Raw genomic sequence first — 19,614 nt, 5'->3', positions numbered from 1 at the left:
CTGGACTGCCTGGACACTCTTGAAGGGGGGAGCGCAGCTGATTGGACAGCTTGTGGAGGGGCAGAGCTAGACAAGCTAACACTACAGCTGATTGGATCAGAACAGACGACGGATTTAAAAACATCTGATCGACCAATCAGGACGTTCTGATCTGATCCAGACTGAGACAAAATAAAATACAGATCATGTGCCCTTATTCTGAAAAACTAATTGATTGTGGCCTCCAGCAGAATGTCAAGAACGTTGGGAGAACATCCGACTGTCTGTGGTCAGATTTTCATTTGTTTCTCATCTGTGAGCTGAGACCTGATCGGACCTGATGAGACCTGATTGGACCTCCTTGTGTTGAACAGAGACTTTTGCAGAGAGGATTGTGGATAATTTAGTCCTCCACAGACTGAAGTGGACTCTGGGTCTAAGGTGTTGGTGTGTTAGGAGCCTTCGGGTACTGGACCAGAACCACAGAGGTACTGTAGTGGTTCTGGTGCACCTGTTTGTCTCGGATTGTTGAAGATGTAAACAAACGTGATGATTGCCTTCTTTGAAACAAGGGAATAAAGGTGTTTCTACCACTGAGCTGGATGGACGACAGAACACACGCTTCATTGTCTTTTTATTTTATCTGCTGAATGTCTGCTTGGTCCACTTCGGTCCGCTTCACTTTATCTGACTCAGTTCAATTCGCTTCACTTTAGTTGATAACGCTATATAATGATTATAGATGAAACTGAGCAGGATCTGCTTCCATTGTAACTGAGGTCGGACTGATTTAAACCCCCTTTATGAAACTGAATTTACTGAAAGTAAACCAGGTTAAACTGGGTAAACGGGCCTACCTGCTTTGTGGAACATGCTTCCTAATCTGACTTCTGAAGACAACAGGGGAGGAAACTGATTGTTAAATATCCTATGAGTGATGGGATTTTGGTGATTAAAATGTAGAAACAGGTGAATATTTAAGTCTGTGTTCAGCAAATCCAACTTTTATTTTTTAAATAACAGTGATCAAACGGGAAGTCTGAGATAAAGGAACATTTCACAGAGTTTTTAAAGCTGTGAGCCTCTAAACAAAATTAAGATTGACAGAAACTGGACGTCCTGGTGGTGGAGAGGTTCAGATGAACAACGTGTGACACAAATGTCTCGGGTTTGAATCCGACAGGTCTTTCCTCCACATCCAACCCTCGTCTTGCAGCATCCCATAAGGACTACATCTCAGAATATTAATCTTGAAACACAGTTCACACACGCCTCTGTACATGTTGAGACTTCAAACACTCGATCTGTATTTTTGTCATTTACACAAAAACAAATCTTAATTTTTAGTTTATTCTCTGTTAATGTTCTGATCAAACCACTGACACCAGTGCGTCTAGGAATCAATAACTGTCAGATACAATCCACTAATCCATCACTTCACTAACCAGTCAGTCCGCTGACAGAATAATAATCAGCGACTGATCACTGATTAATCGCTTAAGTCAATAAATATTCACTAGTTCAAGTTTTTCATCCCAGTAACTAATCTTTGGACAAAAAGAAACATTAAAGGACGTCTCTGTTTTTTAAGTTTATTTTAGACCAAATAATCGACTAATTGAGAAAATACCTGGAAGATTAATTGGTAGTGAAGATATTCATTAGTGGCAGCTCTGTTGTATCAAACATCTGATCAGAAAGCTTCTGGTTTTAATCAATTGAATTTTATTTAAACTTATTGTTTGCGTTTGTACATTTAACAATGTCAGTTTTATTCTGTGCGATAAAAAAAAAAATTCATTATAATTGGAGTAAATTACTTTTCTGTCGGAACTGAATCTCAGACATCGCGTCAAAAGAGACTTTTATTTTGTGAGTGTCTCATTTTCACGAGACTGATGACATCTGCAGGTGAGGGGCGGGGCTTCAACCTTGAGTGATTTTTAAATTGGACAAAAAGAGTCAGACTGGTTCCAGACCAGCTGTCAGTCACAGCTGCTGCTGCACTCTGATTTGACAGCAGGAATCTGATTGGTGGATTTAACAGACCCGGTTTGGGTTCAGATATCAGTCTGGATCAGATTCTGGATCAGTCTCTGGGTGTGGTCCAGGATGAACTGGTTGGAGCTCGATCAGGTTCTGGTTCAGTTTCTGGATGCGGTTCAGGATGATCTGTTTGGAGCTTGATCACATTCTGGATCAGTTTCTGGATGCGGTCCAGGATGATCTGGTTGGAGCTGTAGCAGTCTTCAGGTCTGTACGGGGCCCTGATGGTCAGGACCCCCGCCACCCTCAGCTCATCTCCCTCCTCCTCCACAGGGACCTGGTTCTTCTCGAGCCAGCTCCGGATACCCCCCCTCCTCTTCCTCAGCTCCTCGGGGTCCAGGCTGCAGGTCCTCGGGGGGAGGAAGGAGGTCCGGAGACGGTCTGCGGTCTCCTCGTCAGCCTCCTGCAGGACCTGCACCTCCTCTACAGCGTGACCCATCACCACCAGCACAGACGTCCCCCCATCCTCCCTGAAGTCCACCAGGACGAGACTGCAGCGCGGAAAGGACCACAGAGTCAGAGAGGGGAAAACCAAATCCGGATCAGTCCTGGATCAGTCATGTTAAACTCATGTTTCAAGATCAGGTCTGACTGAGCAGAGCTCTGAGACGGTTCCAGAACTGATCTGGATCTGGTCTGACCCAGTCTAACTCTTAATCTGATCCAGGAGCGGATCGGTTTTCAGACTGAACTGAAGCAGATTCACTTTTCACATCTCTAACTACACCCACAGCAGTACCACTGAGTACAAATACTCAGCTGGAAGTAAAAGTAGTGCAGTCAAAGTTTTACCAGAGTAAAGTTACACAGGAAACAGCAGACTGGCTGTACAGAATGAAGTGCCTTCACAATAAAAGCTCCTTTCAGTGACTCAGTACTTCACTGTTAAGATACCTGTGCTTTACTTGAGTGTTTTCAATTTCTTCTCATTTATACATTTATTCTAGCTGCAGCCACTGATACAGATTTCATATCAACCACCTGATAAATTTATTGATTATGAATCAGTTTATTGGTTATGAATCAGTCTATGGATGAGTCCACTGAGGAGATTTGATGTGAATCCGGTAAACGAGCTGTCAGGTAAATTTAAAGGAAAAAAGAAAACACGAATAATAGAACCAAACCTCCGCAGGTAAATGAATCATTTATCACAAACTGTTTTTCTGCTTCACCTGCTCAGTTACCTGTCACACCTGTGCAAGTTTTACCTATGTTATCTAAGTGTATGAGTGTTATCGGTTACCTGGCGGACACCGGGTCCACGGTGAGCAGCCAGCCGCGGTGCTCTTCATCTTTTCCCACCGTCACCTTCACCTGCTTGTTGACGTAACGGATCCACTGCAGCGGCCCTAGCAGAGGCCAACCGCACTGCATCGCGATCCACACGGTTAGAAATATAAAAACAATAATCAATACACCCCAGCGGAAACGGATCTCTGCTTGCTGCACGAGCTTCAAAATCCTCCGGAGGAATCATCAGACCGACTTGTTTCCGCCTCCGATTTATGTCAAAGGATAGCCGCTGCTGCCCTCTTCTGGGAGGGAAGGATAAAAGGGTTTACAGCTTATGACTTTATCTCATGATATAATTAATACAAAATGCATAAAATACCTGAAAAATAACATATATACCGGTAAACAGAAAAATATTTATTTTAACTCAAATCTTAGCCGCAGAATACGAAAGATAACGCATCAGAATCATAACGTCAAGTTAGCAAGGAACACATAAGGCAGATAAATACAGTATAATGGTTTAAAAACAAAACTAAAAGGAAAATTTAATTACTTACACAGAAAATATAAATGCGATAAAATAAATGAAAAATACTCCCAAAATATAAAAGCGCATTAACACGTTTACATTCGTCCCAAACAAATCATAAAACAGCAGCAGCAAAGCTTTAATTTTGAAAAAAAACTTCGTCAACTTAACTTCCGTCGCAGTCACCATAACGCAGCTAAGCTAACACGCATCGATCCGCACAGAAAGCGGACTCTGCGGCGCTGCGGAGCCGCGGAGCCGCCGTGAAGATGTCCAGATACGGTCGGTACGGAGGAGGTAACCTGCTCTGTGTTCTCATGTGTCGTTATTGGAGCTCTTCCTCTCTGGTACGCGACAGTGTCGGGTGTGTCCGGTTAGCAGCAGTTAGCTTCACTAGCTTATGCGAGTGGGATTTTGATTTTAACATTCATTAACTGACAAGTTTTTGTTTTTGTTTTTTTTAAACAAATAATAATATCTTAATATTTAATCATTCAGTCTGAATTCTGATCGCTCCAGGTTTATATAAATATTTAATTTATATTAAGTTAGTTTATATTGCAGTTAGCATTTCTTACTACTTTGCACTGTTACTGCACTGCATGAATCTGACAGTTCGTAGTTACTTTGACTTGACAAAGTAAGGTTTTGCACAGAAAACATATTAATAGTTTATAAAATGTGATGTTTTATAATATATAATATATATATATATATATAAGAAACATACAAGCAGCAGTATACAAGCACAGCAATTTATTAAAATTTGTTCGGGACTGAATGGATTCATTTGAAGTCTCTTTCATGTAAAAACATTTCATGTCTCCAGCTTCTCAGCTTTGAGGATTTGCTGCTTTTCCTTACATATTTTTTTTAATAATATAAGGGTTTGACCAAAAAGTTTTACAAACCAAACAATCAGTTGATTAACTGAGGATATAATCGGCAGATGAATCAATAATGAAAAGGATCGTTATTTATTCTCGTGTATTAAATAATAATTATAATTAAAATCAACTCCATCTCAGCAGCACCATACTGTTCACACATTAACGCAACAGTAATAATATGAATATAATAATAATATTTTATACAATAAAATATTATATATTTTTATATATTTTTTTTTTTCGTTAATATTTTTAACAAACCGACTTAAAGCTCAGAGGAATTCCTGTATCAAGTTAGCATTGTTAGTTAGCTTTGTTAGCTGCAGTGAGCTTTGTTAGCAGTATTAGTTTGTTAGCAGCAGTCAGCTTTATTTGCCACAGTTAGCTTCTTTAGCAAAAGTTAGCTTGCTAACTGCAGTTAGCTTCGTTATCAGCATTACTACGTTAGTGGCAGTTAGCTTCGTTACCAGCAGCTAAAGTTCACAGAAGTTGTGGAAGTTTGTTGACATCAGGCTCCTGTCACAGATTTATTCCCATCTGTATCAACCAACAGTCATGTGTCCATATGAACATATATATGAACAGGTCTCTGCACAACATGTTTGTGATGGAAGTCAGGGATACAAAGTCCACAGTCCTCATTCTGTGTGAAATACAGATGGGTGACAAATGAAAGGAAAAACCTGAATAAAGGAGTTAAGAAACATAATGAATGCAGATGCTTCCACAGAGGTGCACTGCATAGTGGAATGTATAAAATTGCAGAGCAGGTCCAGTTGATTCTTATTTTGTATCAAGATGGCAAGAGAAAGAGATCTAAGCGACTTTGCAAGAGGGTTCATTATTGGCAGGAGCTTCAGTGACCGATGCATACAGCTCTATTTCTGTGACCCTGTTTACACCAGGCACAAACATGCATCTTGGGTGATCCGAACACTAGTGGACAGCCGAGAAACATCGCTGTTTACACCTGTGTCTATCATGCGTGCCCAAAGTGCCCAGCTGACTTATGTTCATATTTCGTTACTGCTTACGTCACTTCTGCTCGAAGGTCAAAGGACCCCACCCAAGGTTATTACTTGAGTCTATTGCAAGACAACCACCAGATTTGTTTTGCACAGGTTAGCGAAGAAAACAAAAATGTTTCAAGAACTAATATACATGTATGGGCTATTACAGTGATTGAGATTTGCAGGATAACATCAATTGCAACTTGCAAAAGAGTACAGGACAAGACAAAAAAAGGAAGAATGTTAGAAAAGCAGTTGCTTTTGCCACTGCTGTGATAGCCACAATACCCCAAAGAGCAATATCGCTTAGACCTTGATCTCAACATTGGTGGGAGACAATAGTGCTTGAGACATTCACAGATGACCAGTGGCTTGCACATTTTCATATGCGAGATGACACTTTTGAAATCCTTTGTAGTACACTTCGATTGCTTTTAGACAAAGAGCAAACACATTTTCCCCAAACCATGCAGTTGAAGAAGAGGGTTGCTGTTTTCATTTGGAACCTAGCGACTGGCACTGACTTCAGAATCCTGTCTGAGTTGATTGGAAGAGGTAAAGCAACTGTATATTTCTGTGTTTGGGAGGTGTGTGTGTGTGTGTGTGTGTGTGTGTGTGTGTGTGTGTGTGTGTGTGTGTGTGTGTGTGTGTGTGTGTGTGTTCCTATATGGACATTACTGCCTAAGAGAGGAAAAATTGCAGGGGATCGTGGACGGCTTTGAAGAGAGATGGGGCTTCCGTCTGTACTGTGGATGGGTCCCATATCCCAATTACTCCTCCTAGCAATAATTCCTAGGACTATTACAACCGTAAAGGGTACCACTCAATTTTTTTGCAAGCTGTATTGGATCATCTCTCTTGGTGAGTAATATAAGTCTGATTCCCACACAACCCAACCCCCCCTGCTGTATATCAATAATCCTACAATGTTTGTTATTCTCTCATCCAGCCATGTCCCAGTAATTAGACTGTCTGTCTGTTGAAGTATTTTTCATTTACATATTTACAAACATCAACGTTGGTTGGATACTTAGATACTCTACCTTGTTTGAGTGGTGTAGTCTGTTTTACATAAAATAACATAACAAATCACAAATAACATTTTTGGCTGGCCTTTCAAAATATTTATTGGCCACTGGTTACCACATGTAGATAAAAATTACATGAACAGGACGATGACTACTACTGCCTTCAACCCTAACCCTAACTCCTGAAAAATACTAAGACCCTATTATTGTGCACAAAGTCTATACCTCTAAAATTCTGTGTGTTTCCATGTAGAATACACAGGAAATTGAATCCTAACAGGTGCCCCTTAAGCTTCTTGGTGACCTGCATAATCTATATTCAGCTTGCTGATAAAGGGGTACCCAGACAATAGACATTTCAACAGAGAAGAGAGGCACTTGAACTGCAGACTGAGCCATGCAGGAATAACAGTAGGATGTGCCTTTGGACGGTTGAAGGGGAGATGGAGGGGTTTATTAAAGAAATTGGAAGTCTACTTCTCAAAGGCCCCAGGTATTTGTGTGCAATGCGCACATATTGTTCTGTGTCCTGCACAATTTGTCTGCATTGCAAGGAGATTACTTTTTGGATGCTTGGTTGCAGGACACAGGAGCATGCAGAAGGTAATGCACCTGACATTCCAATAGCTGAAAGAAACAACCACTTGTTGTGAGACTGGCTTTTGCTCAGTATTTTTCTGGACAGAATGATTAATGTCAGCAATTTATCAAACACTCGTCCTTCATTTGACCTTTGCATTTCTAAGAAAGCAGTACTCTTTGAGAAACTTGTCCAGTTGCTATTAAAGAACATAATGGTTTCCTAGTGTGTGTATGAGAACATAAAGAATTCTATCCTAGTAAATTCACCTGTGTACCGCGAAGCTGGCTGAGTTAGCGTCCAAACTTGTGCTGAGTAAAACCCCTAACAGTGTTTTTTCCGTCAGTTCGTGTTCCAGATTTGGAGGGTTCTGAATCAATGCTGAGTAGCATTGATGCTGCTTCTGGTGGCTCGTGGTGGCCCAACATCTTACGAAGACACTTTAAGTTGGTTTTTCCTTTTTAATTTGTCGCCCATCTGTGTATTGTAAACTTTATCTGAAATTAATGTGGAGTTTTAGTCTGAGTTAGAGATCTTCTACAGCTACTGTGTGGTTGATATGATAACTTTATATTTATATTATTATGTATATTTTTTTTAATCATGTGGAGGATAATTTATTTGCTGAATGTTTAAGAAGAAGATAAGTATAAAGCTGTCTCAGTTTAGTATTCTGCCGTTACCCAGTGGTTACCTATATGTAAGAGGGTTTAAAAACAAGTTTTTTGCAGACTCCAGAGAGAGGGACATGAGTCAAAGCAGACAGTTCAGTTTGTTAAAATGAAATAGGCAACATTTGAATAATGTTTAAAACATTTATTCATTTTTCACCACATTTACATATGAGCCCTTAATCAATCAGCAGAGCAAGCCTCTGCTTTGCAGTTTTAATCTGACTTGATTGGTTCTTACAATTGAATCTGTTTGTGTATTGTATTATCTGTATTTTCCCTGTCTGTCCTGCCCTATTGGTCCTGACCCCTGGTCCCGACCCATCACTCCTGACCTGTCCTCGTCTGTGTCTTCCACAGAGACAAAGGTGTACGTGGGGAACCTGGGGATGGGGGCAGGGAAAGGTGAGCTGGAGCGGGCCTTCGGGTACTATGGGCCACTCAGGACTGTTTGGATCGCCAGAAACCCTCCAGGCTTCGCCTTCGTGGAGTTTGAAGACCCCCGAGACGCTGATGATGCTGTTCGGGGGTTAGACGGAAAGTCAGTCCTCACACACATCAAACTCATCAAACACAACATGTCTACCTTAACACAATTCACTTTTATTTATATAGCAACAAATCATAACACATGTTATCTCAAGGAACTTTACAGAGTAAGGTTGAGACCTGACAGCATTATAGAGAGAAACCCAATAGTTCCCACCATGAACAGTGACTCTTACATGTGACATTAGTCACCCCATACCATCCACATGAAACAATAAGTCCTTCATATTTAGGGTTTCGAGGCATGCTTGAAAACCTGGAATTTTTAACATAGATTTGCAGTCATGAAGCAATTTCTGGAAAATAAGAAAATAGCCTTAGATGTTCTGGAAAAGACTGATTTATCCTGGAGTTTAGTTTTAATATCTTCGCTGATACAATACCTGATCTTCTGAACTGAAAACATAGTAATACTACTTTATTATTAGATTATTTTCATTAACAGGTAATCTGCAGATTATTTTCTCCACTAGTTGAATTGGCACGAACAAATTAGTTTTTGGTACTTCAGTTTAAAAAATGACTGAAACAGTTAATTGATTATCAAAATAGTTGTTGATTAATTTTCTGTAGATAAACTTATCAATTCTTCATTCATTGTTTCAGCTGTAATCCAGTCCTCAGTATTTTATTTATTATTTCAGGGTGGTCTGTGGGAGTCGCGTCCGGGTTGAGCTCTCGAACGGGATGCCTCGTCGATCTCGGTACAACCGACCTCCAACACGTCGACCTTTTGACCCCAACGATAAGTGTTACGAGTGTGGAGAGAGAGGTCACTACGCCTATGACTGTCACCGCTACAGCCGCCGGAGCCGGAGGAGCAGGTAACCATGCCGAACACCACCCCTGCTGACATCTGACATCACATGACACTGATCTACTGTTTGAATCCAGTTTCCTCTGCACCTGAGCCTCAGTCACTGAGATGCACAGAGAGAAATTGAATGTGATATATAGTCAGAGGAAATTTAACTTTCAGACTGTAACTAGAATATTTACTCTGATGTTAAACAGACACGTTTGACTGATTTCTATCAGTCTTATCTAACGGGTCTGTACTGGTGGATTTGTAGACCTTTAATGTTCATTCAGACATTATTGAACATTGCTGCTGATCATTGTCCAAATCCCCCATCAGTTTTTAGATTTGTCTTGTCTATAAAAATCAACCTGCACTGATGATCTATCATAGTCAGTGTTCAGAGCAGTGATGGAGGTAAAGGAAGCTCTGAACCAGTTTACAGAATGTTTCCACCTCAGAACCTTTAAACAACTCAGAGAAACAAGGTACTGAATGTAATATTCATTATTATTTATTACTTCTGATAGTTCAGGAGCTATTGGGGCGGAGTTTACAGGAGTTTTATTTGAAATTTTAAATTTTGTGTGAAGTGAAATATTTGAACTGTAATGACTTGTTTTTTACAGTCTGTATTCTCATCAGGGTGTTTGTTCAAGTACACTGCTCAAAAAAAATTAAAGGAACACTTTTTAATCAGAGTATTGCACCAAGTCAGTTAAACTTCTGGGATATTGATCTGGTCAGTTAAGTAGCAGAGGGGGTTGTTAATCAGTTTCAGCTGCTTTGGTTTTAATGAAATTAACAACAGGTGCACTAGATGGGCAACAACAAGACGACCCAGGTGGGGGCCACTGACATTTTTTCCCTCATAATCTTTTCTGACTGTTTTTCACTAGTTTTGCTTTTGGCTAGGGTCAGTGTCACTACTGGTAGCATGAGGCAATACCTGGACCCTACAGAGGTTGCAAAGGCAGTCAAACTCCTCCAGGATGGCACATCAATATGTGCCATTGCCAGAAGGTTTGCTGTGTCTCCCAGCACAGTCTCAAGAGCATGCAGGAGATTCCAGGAGACAGGCGGTTAATCGAGGAGAGCTGGAAAGGGCCGAAGAAGGTCCATATCCCATCAGCAGGACGGGTATCTGCTCCTTTTGTCCAAGGAGGAACAGGATGAGCACTGCCAGAGCCCTACAAAATGACCTCCATCAGGCCACTGGTGTGAATGTCTCTGAACAAACAATCAGAAACAGACTTCATGAGGGGACCCTGAGGGCCCGATTCCTCTAGTGGGCCCTGTGCTCACTGCCTGGCACCGTGGAGCTCAATTGGCATTTTAGAAAACCAGAATTGGCAGGTCCGCCACTGGTGCCCTGTGCTTTTCACAGAGAGCAGGTTCACCCTGAGCACTTGTGACAGATGTGAAAGGGTCTGGAGAGGCCGTGGAGAACGTTATGCTGCCTGTAACATCGTTCAGAATGACCGGTTTGGTGGTGGGTCAGTGATGGTCTGGGGAGGCATATCAATAGAGGGACGCACAGACCTCTACAGGCTAGACAAGGGCACCCTGACTACCATTAGGTATCGGGATGAAATCCTTGGACCCATTGTCAGACCCTACGCTGGTGCAGTGGGTCTTGGGTTCTTCCTGGTGCACAACAATGCCCCGCCTCATGGGGCGAGAGTATGCAGGCAGTTCCTGGAGGATGAAGGGATTGATAATGTTGACTGGCCCCCATGCTCGCCTGACCTAAATCTAATAGAACACCTCTGGGAAATTATGTTTCTGTCCATCCGACGCCGCCAGGTTGCACCTCAGACTGTCCAGAAGCTCAGTGATGCCCTGGTCCAGATCTGAGAGGAGACACCCAAGGACATCATCCGTCGTCTCATTAGGAGCATGCTCCAACGTTGTCAGGCATGCATACAAGCACGTGGGGGCAATACACAGTAATGAGTACCATTTTGAGTTGCTGCAATGGAGTTTCAGCAAAATGGAGTTTCAGCAAAATGGACTGGCCTGCTGCATCATTTTTTCACTTTAATTTTCGGGTGTCTTTGAATTCAGCCCTCTGTAGGTTGATAATTTTCTTTGCCACCAAACGATGTGACATCCTTTCGCACAGTACCCAGTCCATATTAGTATAGATATCCAGCATGATCTTTTCCATTGAGATCTGATGTTTTTCAAAGTGTTCCTTCAATTTTTTTGAGCAGTGTAGTTCACCTTGTGGTCCAGCCGGGTTAGGTCAGCTTGACCTATCGATCTATTGGCAAACTGAGCTAATCAATAAAAATGGAGGAGGACAGTGTTGATCAGATAATCAAGACTCTGAAGTCTCTCAGAAGCAGAGTGTGGAATGCTCTGGGTTCTTCATTGAAGATGTTAAAATAACTCTACAACCACAACTGATCTGATGACTCACCTGCTCCTGCAGTCCAGGTGAGGCAGCGGAGGACCAGAAACCAGAGGAGTAGTGTCACCAGAGAAAGATAGATGAAGGAGGCGAGGCCCAGTGGCTTTGTTTCAGGAGGTCTGGACACTAGAGTGACTCCAGAGTCAACATGAGGACGTAGACGTGCCATGCCCATTCCACCTGTGCCCCAACAGATTTTTGGTATCTGGATTTTTTATATTTTTATTTCATATTATTACTATTATGTTTTATAACATGTAGTTTTGATCATTTTATATTATGAGTCAAAGGTAGTCTGACCTTTGTATTATGCAGGCTTCCCTCCATCGCTTTCAGTTGGTTCAAAACGCTGCTGCTAGGATTATCACCGGTTCAAGAAAACAAGACTATATAACTCTAATTCTGGCCTCCCCTGCATTGGCTTCCTCTTCCTTTTCGGATTGATTTTAAAATTTTATTGTTGACTTTCAAGGATTTACAACAGTCCCACCAGGCCCCTAGGTATATCAGGGATCTACTAACCCTATATGAACCTAGGCGTCATTTTAGATCAGCTGATAGTGGCCTTCTGGTCGTTCCCAGAGCCCAATTTATGAGTAAGGGCAATCGTGCTTTTGCGGTGGGGTCCCCCATACTCTGGAATGACTCAACTGCTGAGATTAGGTTTGCTAGATCTACCACTGCTTTTAAATTACTTCTTAAAACATTCTCTTTCAAGAAGGCTTTAATTTCTGTGTGAATTTTAATTTATTTCATTTAATTTATTTGTTTTATTGTTGTTTTATCCTATCGTGAAGCACTTTGTAACTTTGTTAGGAAAAGTGTTATACAAATAAAGTTTATTATTATTATTCAGTAGGAGTCTAAAAAGAGTGAGACATTAAGTAAGTGAGAGGAATCCCAGTCAGTGAGTAAATGACAGAACCAAACCAAACTGTATATTCTGATGGTTTCTTGGTTTCTAATTTACAAAGAAATAACCATCAAACTCTCAGCAGATGATCACTGAGGTTTCAGTCTCCTGTTGTTTTTAATCCATCATTAGTCTGACTTGTCTGATTATTATTCTTCAGCTGAGGTGGAAACAAAAGTTTCAGTTCCTGACTTTAGTTTTGTTTGTTTTTTTCCCATACCTTTACTGTAAGTGTTTGGTTGGATGCTGCTATCGGAAGCTCTTGTGCTGAAAATGGTTCATTGTTTCCCAGCATTTATATAGCCTAAATACAGACATCTTCTGGTCAGCACCTTACTGAAATGTAGCTCTACTCAATGACTTTGTTCCTCCAAGGTCAAGAAAGGTAATTCTATAAAAACTGATCACAGGAAGAAGTCTTTGAGTCTTGGAACATAACGTCAGAAGTTGAGACACTTTTAGTTTTAGTTAGACTATCATAGTGAGCTGATGCAGCGGATAGCAGAGATCATTCCCATGAATCTGTGTTTCACTGAAGGACAATCTGATGTATGAGACTTTATATCAGGCTGCTCTAAAGTATTCATGACTTTTAACCAAACAGGAGTATGTGATGTTTATTTTGTCAAAGTGAAAACATTTCTGTTCAGCATTTGACTGTGATATATCTGATGTTAAAGCGTCCCTGAATGCACTGCAGGGAGAGTTCGTAAAACAGACTCTGCTGTCAGCTGCGTCAACACATGATGATATTATAACTGATAGAGTGATAACTCTGTGATGGATCATCTCTGTAGCACTCCTATTTTCATACAAATGAATTGAACCCTGATTATTAGAAAATGATCAGCAGGAGTAGAAAGTTTACAAGGTTACAGTTAATGCGTTAAAACATTTGAAACCACTGCTGTGATGAGTTTAAATGACTTTAACTTGGAGTTTGTTGTGAATTTAAACTGACTGGGGCTCAGCTGTGGTGATGTTATCATATTTTTATCTCAGATGTTACAGAAATGTTTTCTCTGAATAAAACGCTGCAGCTGCCAGACCTGAGTCCAACAGGAGGGTTTGATTTAAAACACAGGTTGTGCCAGCTGAGCGGGGTTTATCACTTCACTTCACATCACATCACTGCAGGTGAATGTTTAATGTGAATCTAATGTTATTCCTCCTTCACTCACATCAACTACACACATCCTGTAACCTGATTGGACGAGCACACTCCTCTATGCACTTTCATTGGTCTTTGAGTTTATTATCAAACATTGCAGCCTTTGTCTCATTTCTCTGCATCTACATTGGGCTCCAAAAGTCTTAGACCACTTTCCCATTCACTTGAATCGACCCCACTGTATGTGTTAGTGAACATTTGAGGAGACAAAAAGCTTTGCAGCTGCAGATTCACATCACATCCACAGATCTGAGATCTGCTCCTGAAAGCAGGTTTAACAAAGTCTGACTCTGACCCTCAACTCTGAGTAGACTAAACCTGAGATAGAAACTCAGTTTTCTGTTCCAGTAAACTCTGAGTATATGGAGGATTCATCGTTAATCTGCAAAAACTGAAATCGATCTCAATAAATAGGACTTAAACCAGTTTAGAATCCTCAGATAAACTATTGTTGTGTTGAAAGTCACACAACTAGTTGGTGACAGCTTTCTCAAGGATCTTAGAGAGAAAGGGGAGGTTAGATATGGTTCTATAGTCGGCTAAAACATCTGGATCAAGAGTAGGCTTTTTAAGAAGAGGTTTAATTACAGCTACTTTAAAGGACTGTGGTACACAGCCTGTTAATAGACAGATTGATTATATCTAGTAAAGAAGTGCTAACTAAGGGTAAAAAGCTTCCTTAAGCAGCCTGGTTGGGACGGGGTCTAAGAGACAGGTTGATGGTTTAGATGAAGAAATCATTGAAGTTAGTTGGGGAAGGTCAACACGAGAAAAACTTTATAAGTATATATCAGGTTTTACAGCTGTTTCTAAGGTTCCTGTGTTTGGAGATAAATCAGCACCTGTTGAGGGCAGGAGGTGGTGAATTTTGTCTCTAATAGTTAGATAGAATTAAATAGAATTTTATCATTAAAGAAGCTCATGAAATCGTCACTACAGAGAGCTATGACTCTCTGTCAGCCTGGCTACAGAGCTGAAAAGAAACCCAGGGTTGTTTTTATTTTCCTCTTTTAGAGATGAGTAATAGGCTGCTCTGCATTACAGACGGGCCTTCCTATATGTTTTAACACTATCATGCCAGGCTGAGCAGGATTCTTCCAGTTGGGTAAAACGTCATATCCTGTAAATTTTTCACGTAGTTTGCTTTAATATGCTGGTTTGGGAGTTAAACCGTGGAGTTAACCTGTTTTGTTTCATTATCTTCTTTTTTAGAGGGGCAATAGAGTCGAGTGTCATTCTCGTTGAGCCTGCACCACTATCAACAAGATGGTCAGTTTGGGAGGGACTAAAGTTAGCATAGGAGTCCTCTGTTATATTGAAACATGGCAGTGAATTAAGTGCTGATGGAATCACTTCTTTAAGTTTAGCTACAGCACTGTCAGATAGACATCTCGTAGACATTTTTACATAATAAAACTTTAGATAGCAGAGATCTAATCTTTGAGTCCACATTTAATTCTCCTACTTGTACTTTTTCAGTGGTGGTCTTAATTGTTATTAGGTTTTGTGTACAACTCCTCTTCTGTTTATTTCTGAGTTAATTAATTTTGGTGGTTGTGGGGCAGACACAGTCTCTATGGGGTTTTGGGTGGGTGACTGCTGTAATGGAAGCACAGAGAAGAGTGGAGGACTGCAACTCTGCCTCCTGGTCTCAACTCTTAACAGAGGTTAGTGTAGCTGAAAATTGTTTTTCTGTTTTCTGATCCTGTTAATGATTCAACGACGCTTAGATTTATTTTGTGAACATTTGTGGGGTCCTGACTTTTAGGTTGGGATCCACTGGTTCATACTGAAACATTGCGCAACAATAAATAAACCAGCACAAAGAGAGTTTTTAATTTTGATTCATGTGTGCTTCTCATACGTTCAGGTTTACAGAGAAACTCTCAGTCATTTGTCTTCATTAATCTTAAGTACTGTCAGACACCCAGCTGTAGATAAACCCTGTCCTCCTCCTGGTCCAGGTCTCTGAGTAAACCAGGTCTGTGATCAGATTTGGTTTCTTAGAAGACCTGCTCTCTGCTCAGGTCTGGCCTGTGTTCAGACCCTGTGTCTTGTAGGATCCAGGTCTACAGCCGTTTGACAGTCTGTTTGTTGTACTCTGTGTGACTCTAACTGCTGTTGTATCTGAAATGTTGTGAGATATTTTTAACTGCTGCCCTGGTCAAAACCTTTCAGGTTTCATCGTTTGATTCAGATCCTAAAAGATTTCACGAGAGCGTCTTGACTAAAGTTTTTCTGCCAAGCTGAGGCTGAACTGATCTGCTTAAAGATTTAGAGGGCTCAGAGACAGACCAGCACCCTGCCCTGTTAATTTGGCCAACAGTAATGTAACGAGGAAAAGACCCGCTGGACCGCGGTCCCTACTAGAAAAACCTGCCTCGCTTCTATCAAGTCTCAATCAAGCGATTTGGTGTCAGTACGATCATCGTTAGAAATCTTCTAGATCGTCTAGAGCTGCTAGACCTGGTCCAAAGAGGACCAACCTGCAAAAGGTTTATTTCATCACCCATTAATGTTTTTACTGAATAAGTCCAGTGTTACTGTGTTTGAGTCTGTAGTAGACTTGTTCTACCTCTGCATGAGTAATGTTAATCTATCAGCTGTAGTTTACAGTCACACTGCATCACTTTGTTATGTGGACTCTCTCTGGTCCTGGTCCTCTTCTCACTGCTGCTCTCCTGGTTCTGGTTTGGGTCCAGGTCTCGCTCCAGGTCCAATGGGAGGCGTTACTCCCGGAGCAGGAGTCGCAGCAGGTGCCGAGGGAGGAGGTGAGTCGCCTACTGATCAGGAGTCCATCAGGGATCTGAGTCAGGACTCTGGACCAGCAGGGTTTAAAACCATCTGAAGAAGAAAAGTCACTGAAGAGACTCTGAACACACACAATATTATTATTATTATTATTATTATTATTATTATTATTATTATTATATAAAATACTTTAGTTATATAGCACTTTTCGTAACAAAGTTACAATGTGCTTCACAAAAGCTAGGCTCTTAATTTGGTAGTGTGGATAGTTTTCACCTGTTGATATCATCATGTCCAGGTCTAGGTCCAGGTCTTTCTCTCCTCATCACTCCCGCTCAGTCTCTACCAGAAGATCCAGATCTGCCACACCAAGGCGGTCCAGGTCAGACTCTGATGTCATTAGTAACACTGATGTTGTCGTCACTGTCAGGACTCTCAGGAAACTACAGCTGTAGTCAGAGTAAACCAGCTCTAATATTTGCATGTGTCTGGTTCGGTTTATGTTCTCCAGGTTCAGGTCCAGGTCCAGGTCCAGGTCAGGGTCTCGAGGCCAGAGCAGGTGGGTCATATCAGTTGTTTCCTGTCTAAAACTGACTGAACATTCACGGAAAATCCTCAGACCTCTCTTTTTCACAATAAGAGTCCTGTTATGATCCCTGAGGGGGGACTCTCAGAGTCGTGCTATGAATGAGCTTTTGATGATGAGAATAAATGTTTAATCCACGAAACATAAAGACTTGAACTCTCATGTTTTTTTAGAAACCTTAGTGGTGCTCATATCTAACATCCGTTTGTTGATTAAGAAGTGATCACTATGTTTGATCATGTACCTGCTGTGACTCAGAAAGAGGAAGAAAAGGGTTTAATGTTTTCTGGACAAACTTAATGACTTTAAGGCTCATTTTTACAGAACAGCTATAGAATTCAGATAATAATAATAAAGACTGGGTCTGCTAAAGCTCTCTTGTCTGTTATTATTAGCTCTATATTTACTGTTAACATTTCAAAAATTAAATGTGCTGTTGTTTAGTTGAGGATCTGAGCTAAAATTAGGCAGAGATGCTCTGTGTCGTTTTTAGTTCAGATCAAAACTAGGGGTTTTTGTCTTGGTTAAAGATGTTTGTGTCCAGGTGCTCAGTGTCCCAGTGTTCAGGTGTTCAGTAGTAATTCAGTTTTAAACTGTCTCCATCTTTATAAATTGTGGACTCCTGTGTTTCTAAGGTCCGGATCGATGGGTCGGTCTCACTCTGGCTCTCCAGCTAGAAGGTGAGTAAGCAGGTTCTAGTGTAGTTCTTGTTTAGTTCAGGTTCATCTGTTTCCTTCAGATCCAGAACTCACAGCCAGACTTGTAACAGTATATACACTCTGTAGATGTTTTTGGAAAAACTCTGTAACTGTTCATTGTTATTAAATTCTGTGATTCTTTAATAATCCACAGAAGTCACTGCACACTGATTAATTAAAACTACTTTACTTCAGCGTAAAATAAAACCTGTTGACAGTTTTTTCAGTCTCTTCAGGTTTCACTCATCTTAAGTCTATTTTCAGCTCAAATAAACAAAAAACAACAGATTTTCAATTGTAACCCCCTTATATATGTTTATATACCCCCCCCCCCCCGAAACTGATAGCTGCTCGACATCGGGGAGTCCTGCTGCAGACTGACGATCAGCTGAAGGTTATTTTCTGTTCTTCTCTCTAACTTTCATTTTTGAACTCTTATAGTTGATGTGTTTTATGAGTTCTTCTCTGAGCCGACTGTTCTCCTGTAGCTGCAGTACCTTCAGATTATTGATTATTGTTCTTCCAGTCTGTGCTGAGTGAGGACACTTCCTGTTAGTTCACACAGTGTCACTGCATTAATTATTTGAAGACTCAATAAAGATTTAAACAAGGATACACCTTTCTGATTGGCTGTGGGGCTGGAGTGGGCGGGACTTCCCTGTATACAAGCATGTTATTGATAGGATCTTTTTATCAGGTCTGAAGGTTATGATCCTGTGGTTTTGATTAATGCAGCATCTGATTTGAGTTGATAACATCAGATTTATTTATTTTTATTCACATGATTTACAGTTATAATTCTTTAAAAAAAAAAACATTCCTGAAATTAATCACTTAAGTTTTGATCACATCATAACACGTTGATATGAGATCTACTGATAACACTTGCTTTTATTCTTTTTATTGCAATAAATAAACATGTAAACACATAAAAAATCAAGGCAAGAGAAAATAACTTAATTCTGTCCCAGTGACATGCAGCTAGAGGATAACTTGAGTTCATAGAAATATTAGTCATTTATCAAAGTTAGAATCAATTCTGTACTGTTCAGGCATCACAACATTATCATCTTTTTTCTGTTACTCAGTGTTCAGGAGCTTAACACAAATACATTTTAATCAGAATACAAAGGTTAACAGTAGACTCATGCAATACACACGTATTAATCCACGCTGACATATAAGATTGAAAGATTTCACCACTAACAAAATCAGAAGATATTTTCAAATCCTTTCTGGTCCCATTTTAATAAAAGGTTTCTCTGAAAGTCCTGAAAGACTAAAGTTATGATAATCACCCAAACAAAGATGTTCTATTAACTGACGGTCTTCCTGTTGTATAAATTATAATGAGATCATGTGTTAGCAAGAAGAATCATAATTGTTTCAGATGAGATTATAAACATGGCCCAATCGGGTTTCATCAAGAGCAGAGGTGCAAACTGTGTATCCAGTAACATCAACAGTAGCTGTGGATTTAATTGATTCGGAGTCTGGCACTGCGTTGGGTACTGCAGGTACTGAGATGAAATAAAGGTGAGAACGTAATTAAAGAATTTTGCAAAAAATGCACAAGTTATAAAGGAACAACTTCCTACAAGTTGCAGACAAAATAGGAAGCGTTACATATCTTGGCCACAGTTACTCTTAACTTACTTACTCTCAGTTACTATTAACATGAAACTCGGGTCATGAGTTTCCCATGCTCCGGTGAAGATCTGTGCAAAATTTGGCGCCAATCAGCCTCTAGGTTAGACTT

The 19,614-nt window shown here is 40.5% G+C and overlaps 2 protein-coding genes across 9 annotated transcripts; one reads left to right on the top strand and one right to left on the bottom strand.

The window, feature by feature from the left end:
* Window positions 1-967: 967 nt before the first annotated feature.
* On the bottom strand, window positions 968-5,249 carry gemin6 (gem (nuclear organelle) associated protein 6). The gene is made up of 3 exons (XM_040145760.1): window positions 5,151-5,249; window positions 3,272-3,563; window positions 968-2,516 (listed from the first exon to the last, which is right to left on the bottom strand). Exons 2-3 carry the CDS (start codon window positions 3,400-3,402, stop codon window positions 2,069-2,071), a joined length of 579 nt encoding a protein of 192 aa, XP_040001694.1. The 5' UTR covers window positions 3,403-3,563; window positions 5,151-5,249; the 3' UTR covers window positions 968-2,068.
* On the top strand, window positions 3,982-18,460 carry LOC120800027 (serine/arginine-rich splicing factor 7-like). 8 transcript variants are annotated; one of them, XM_040145752.1, is made up of 8 exons: window positions 4,046-4,140; window positions 6,167-6,248; window positions 7,648-7,747; window positions 8,333-8,513; window positions 9,166-9,345; window positions 16,517-16,591; window positions 16,870-16,953; window positions 17,083-18,172. In XM_040145752.1, the coding sequence occupies exons 3-8, from the start codon at window positions 7,696-7,698 to the stop codon at window positions 17,222-17,224; spliced, it is 714 nt and encodes a 237-aa protein (XP_040001686.1). In that variant the 5' UTR covers window positions 4,046-4,140; window positions 6,167-6,248; window positions 7,648-7,695; the 3' UTR covers window positions 17,225-18,172. The 8 variants fall into 8 exon arrangements, with proteins under 8 accessions (XP_040001692.1, XP_040001693.1, XP_040001686.1 ...); XM_040145757.1 differs by lacking the exons at window positions 4,046-4,140; window positions 6,167-6,248 and adding an exon at window positions 18,203-18,460 and having other exon boundaries at window positions 6,322-7,747; window positions 17,089-17,130; window positions 17,793-17,837; XM_040145756.1 differs by lacking the exons at window positions 4,046-4,140; window positions 6,167-6,248 and adding an exon at window positions 18,203-18,460 and having other exon boundaries at window positions 6,322-7,747; window positions 17,083-17,130; window positions 17,793-17,837.
* Window positions 18,461-19,614: the final 1,154 nt, after the last annotated feature.

This window comes from Xiphias gladius, chromosome 15 (genome assembly GCF_016859285.1).
Source record: "Xiphias gladius isolate SHS-SW01 ecotype Sanya breed wild chromosome 15, ASM1685928v1, whole genome shotgun sequence".
NCBI lineage: Eukaryota > Metazoa > Chordata > Actinopteri > Istiophoriformes > Xiphiidae > Xiphias > Xiphias gladius.
Note: the sequence above shows the minus strand (reverse complement) of the source record. Positions and strands in the feature narration are given on the sequence as shown.

Excerpts from the sequence above, each read along its gene's own strand:
- LOC120800027 (XM_040145752.1), top strand. The coding sequence starts at position 7,696 with ATGCTGCTTCTGGTGGCTCGTGGTGGCCCAACATCTTACGAAGACACT. Across the intron at positions 7,748-8,332 it reads ATCTTACGAAGACACTTTAA|AGACAAAGGTGTACGTGGGG; the intron begins GTTGGTTTTTCC and ends TGTCTTCCACAG. Across the intron at positions 9,346-16,516 it reads CGCCGGAGCCGGAGGAGCAG|GTCCAGGTCTCGCTCCAGGT; the intron begins GTAACCATGCCG and ends GTTCTGGTTTGG.
- gemin6 (XM_040145760.1), bottom strand. The coding sequence starts at position 3,402 with ATGCAGTGCGGTTGGCCTCTGCTAGGGCCGCTGCAGTGGATCCGTTAC. Across the intron at positions 2,517-3,271 it reads GTGGACCCGGTGTCCGCCAG|TCTCGTCCTGGTGGACTTCA; the intron begins GTAACCGATAAC and ends TCCGCGCTGCAG.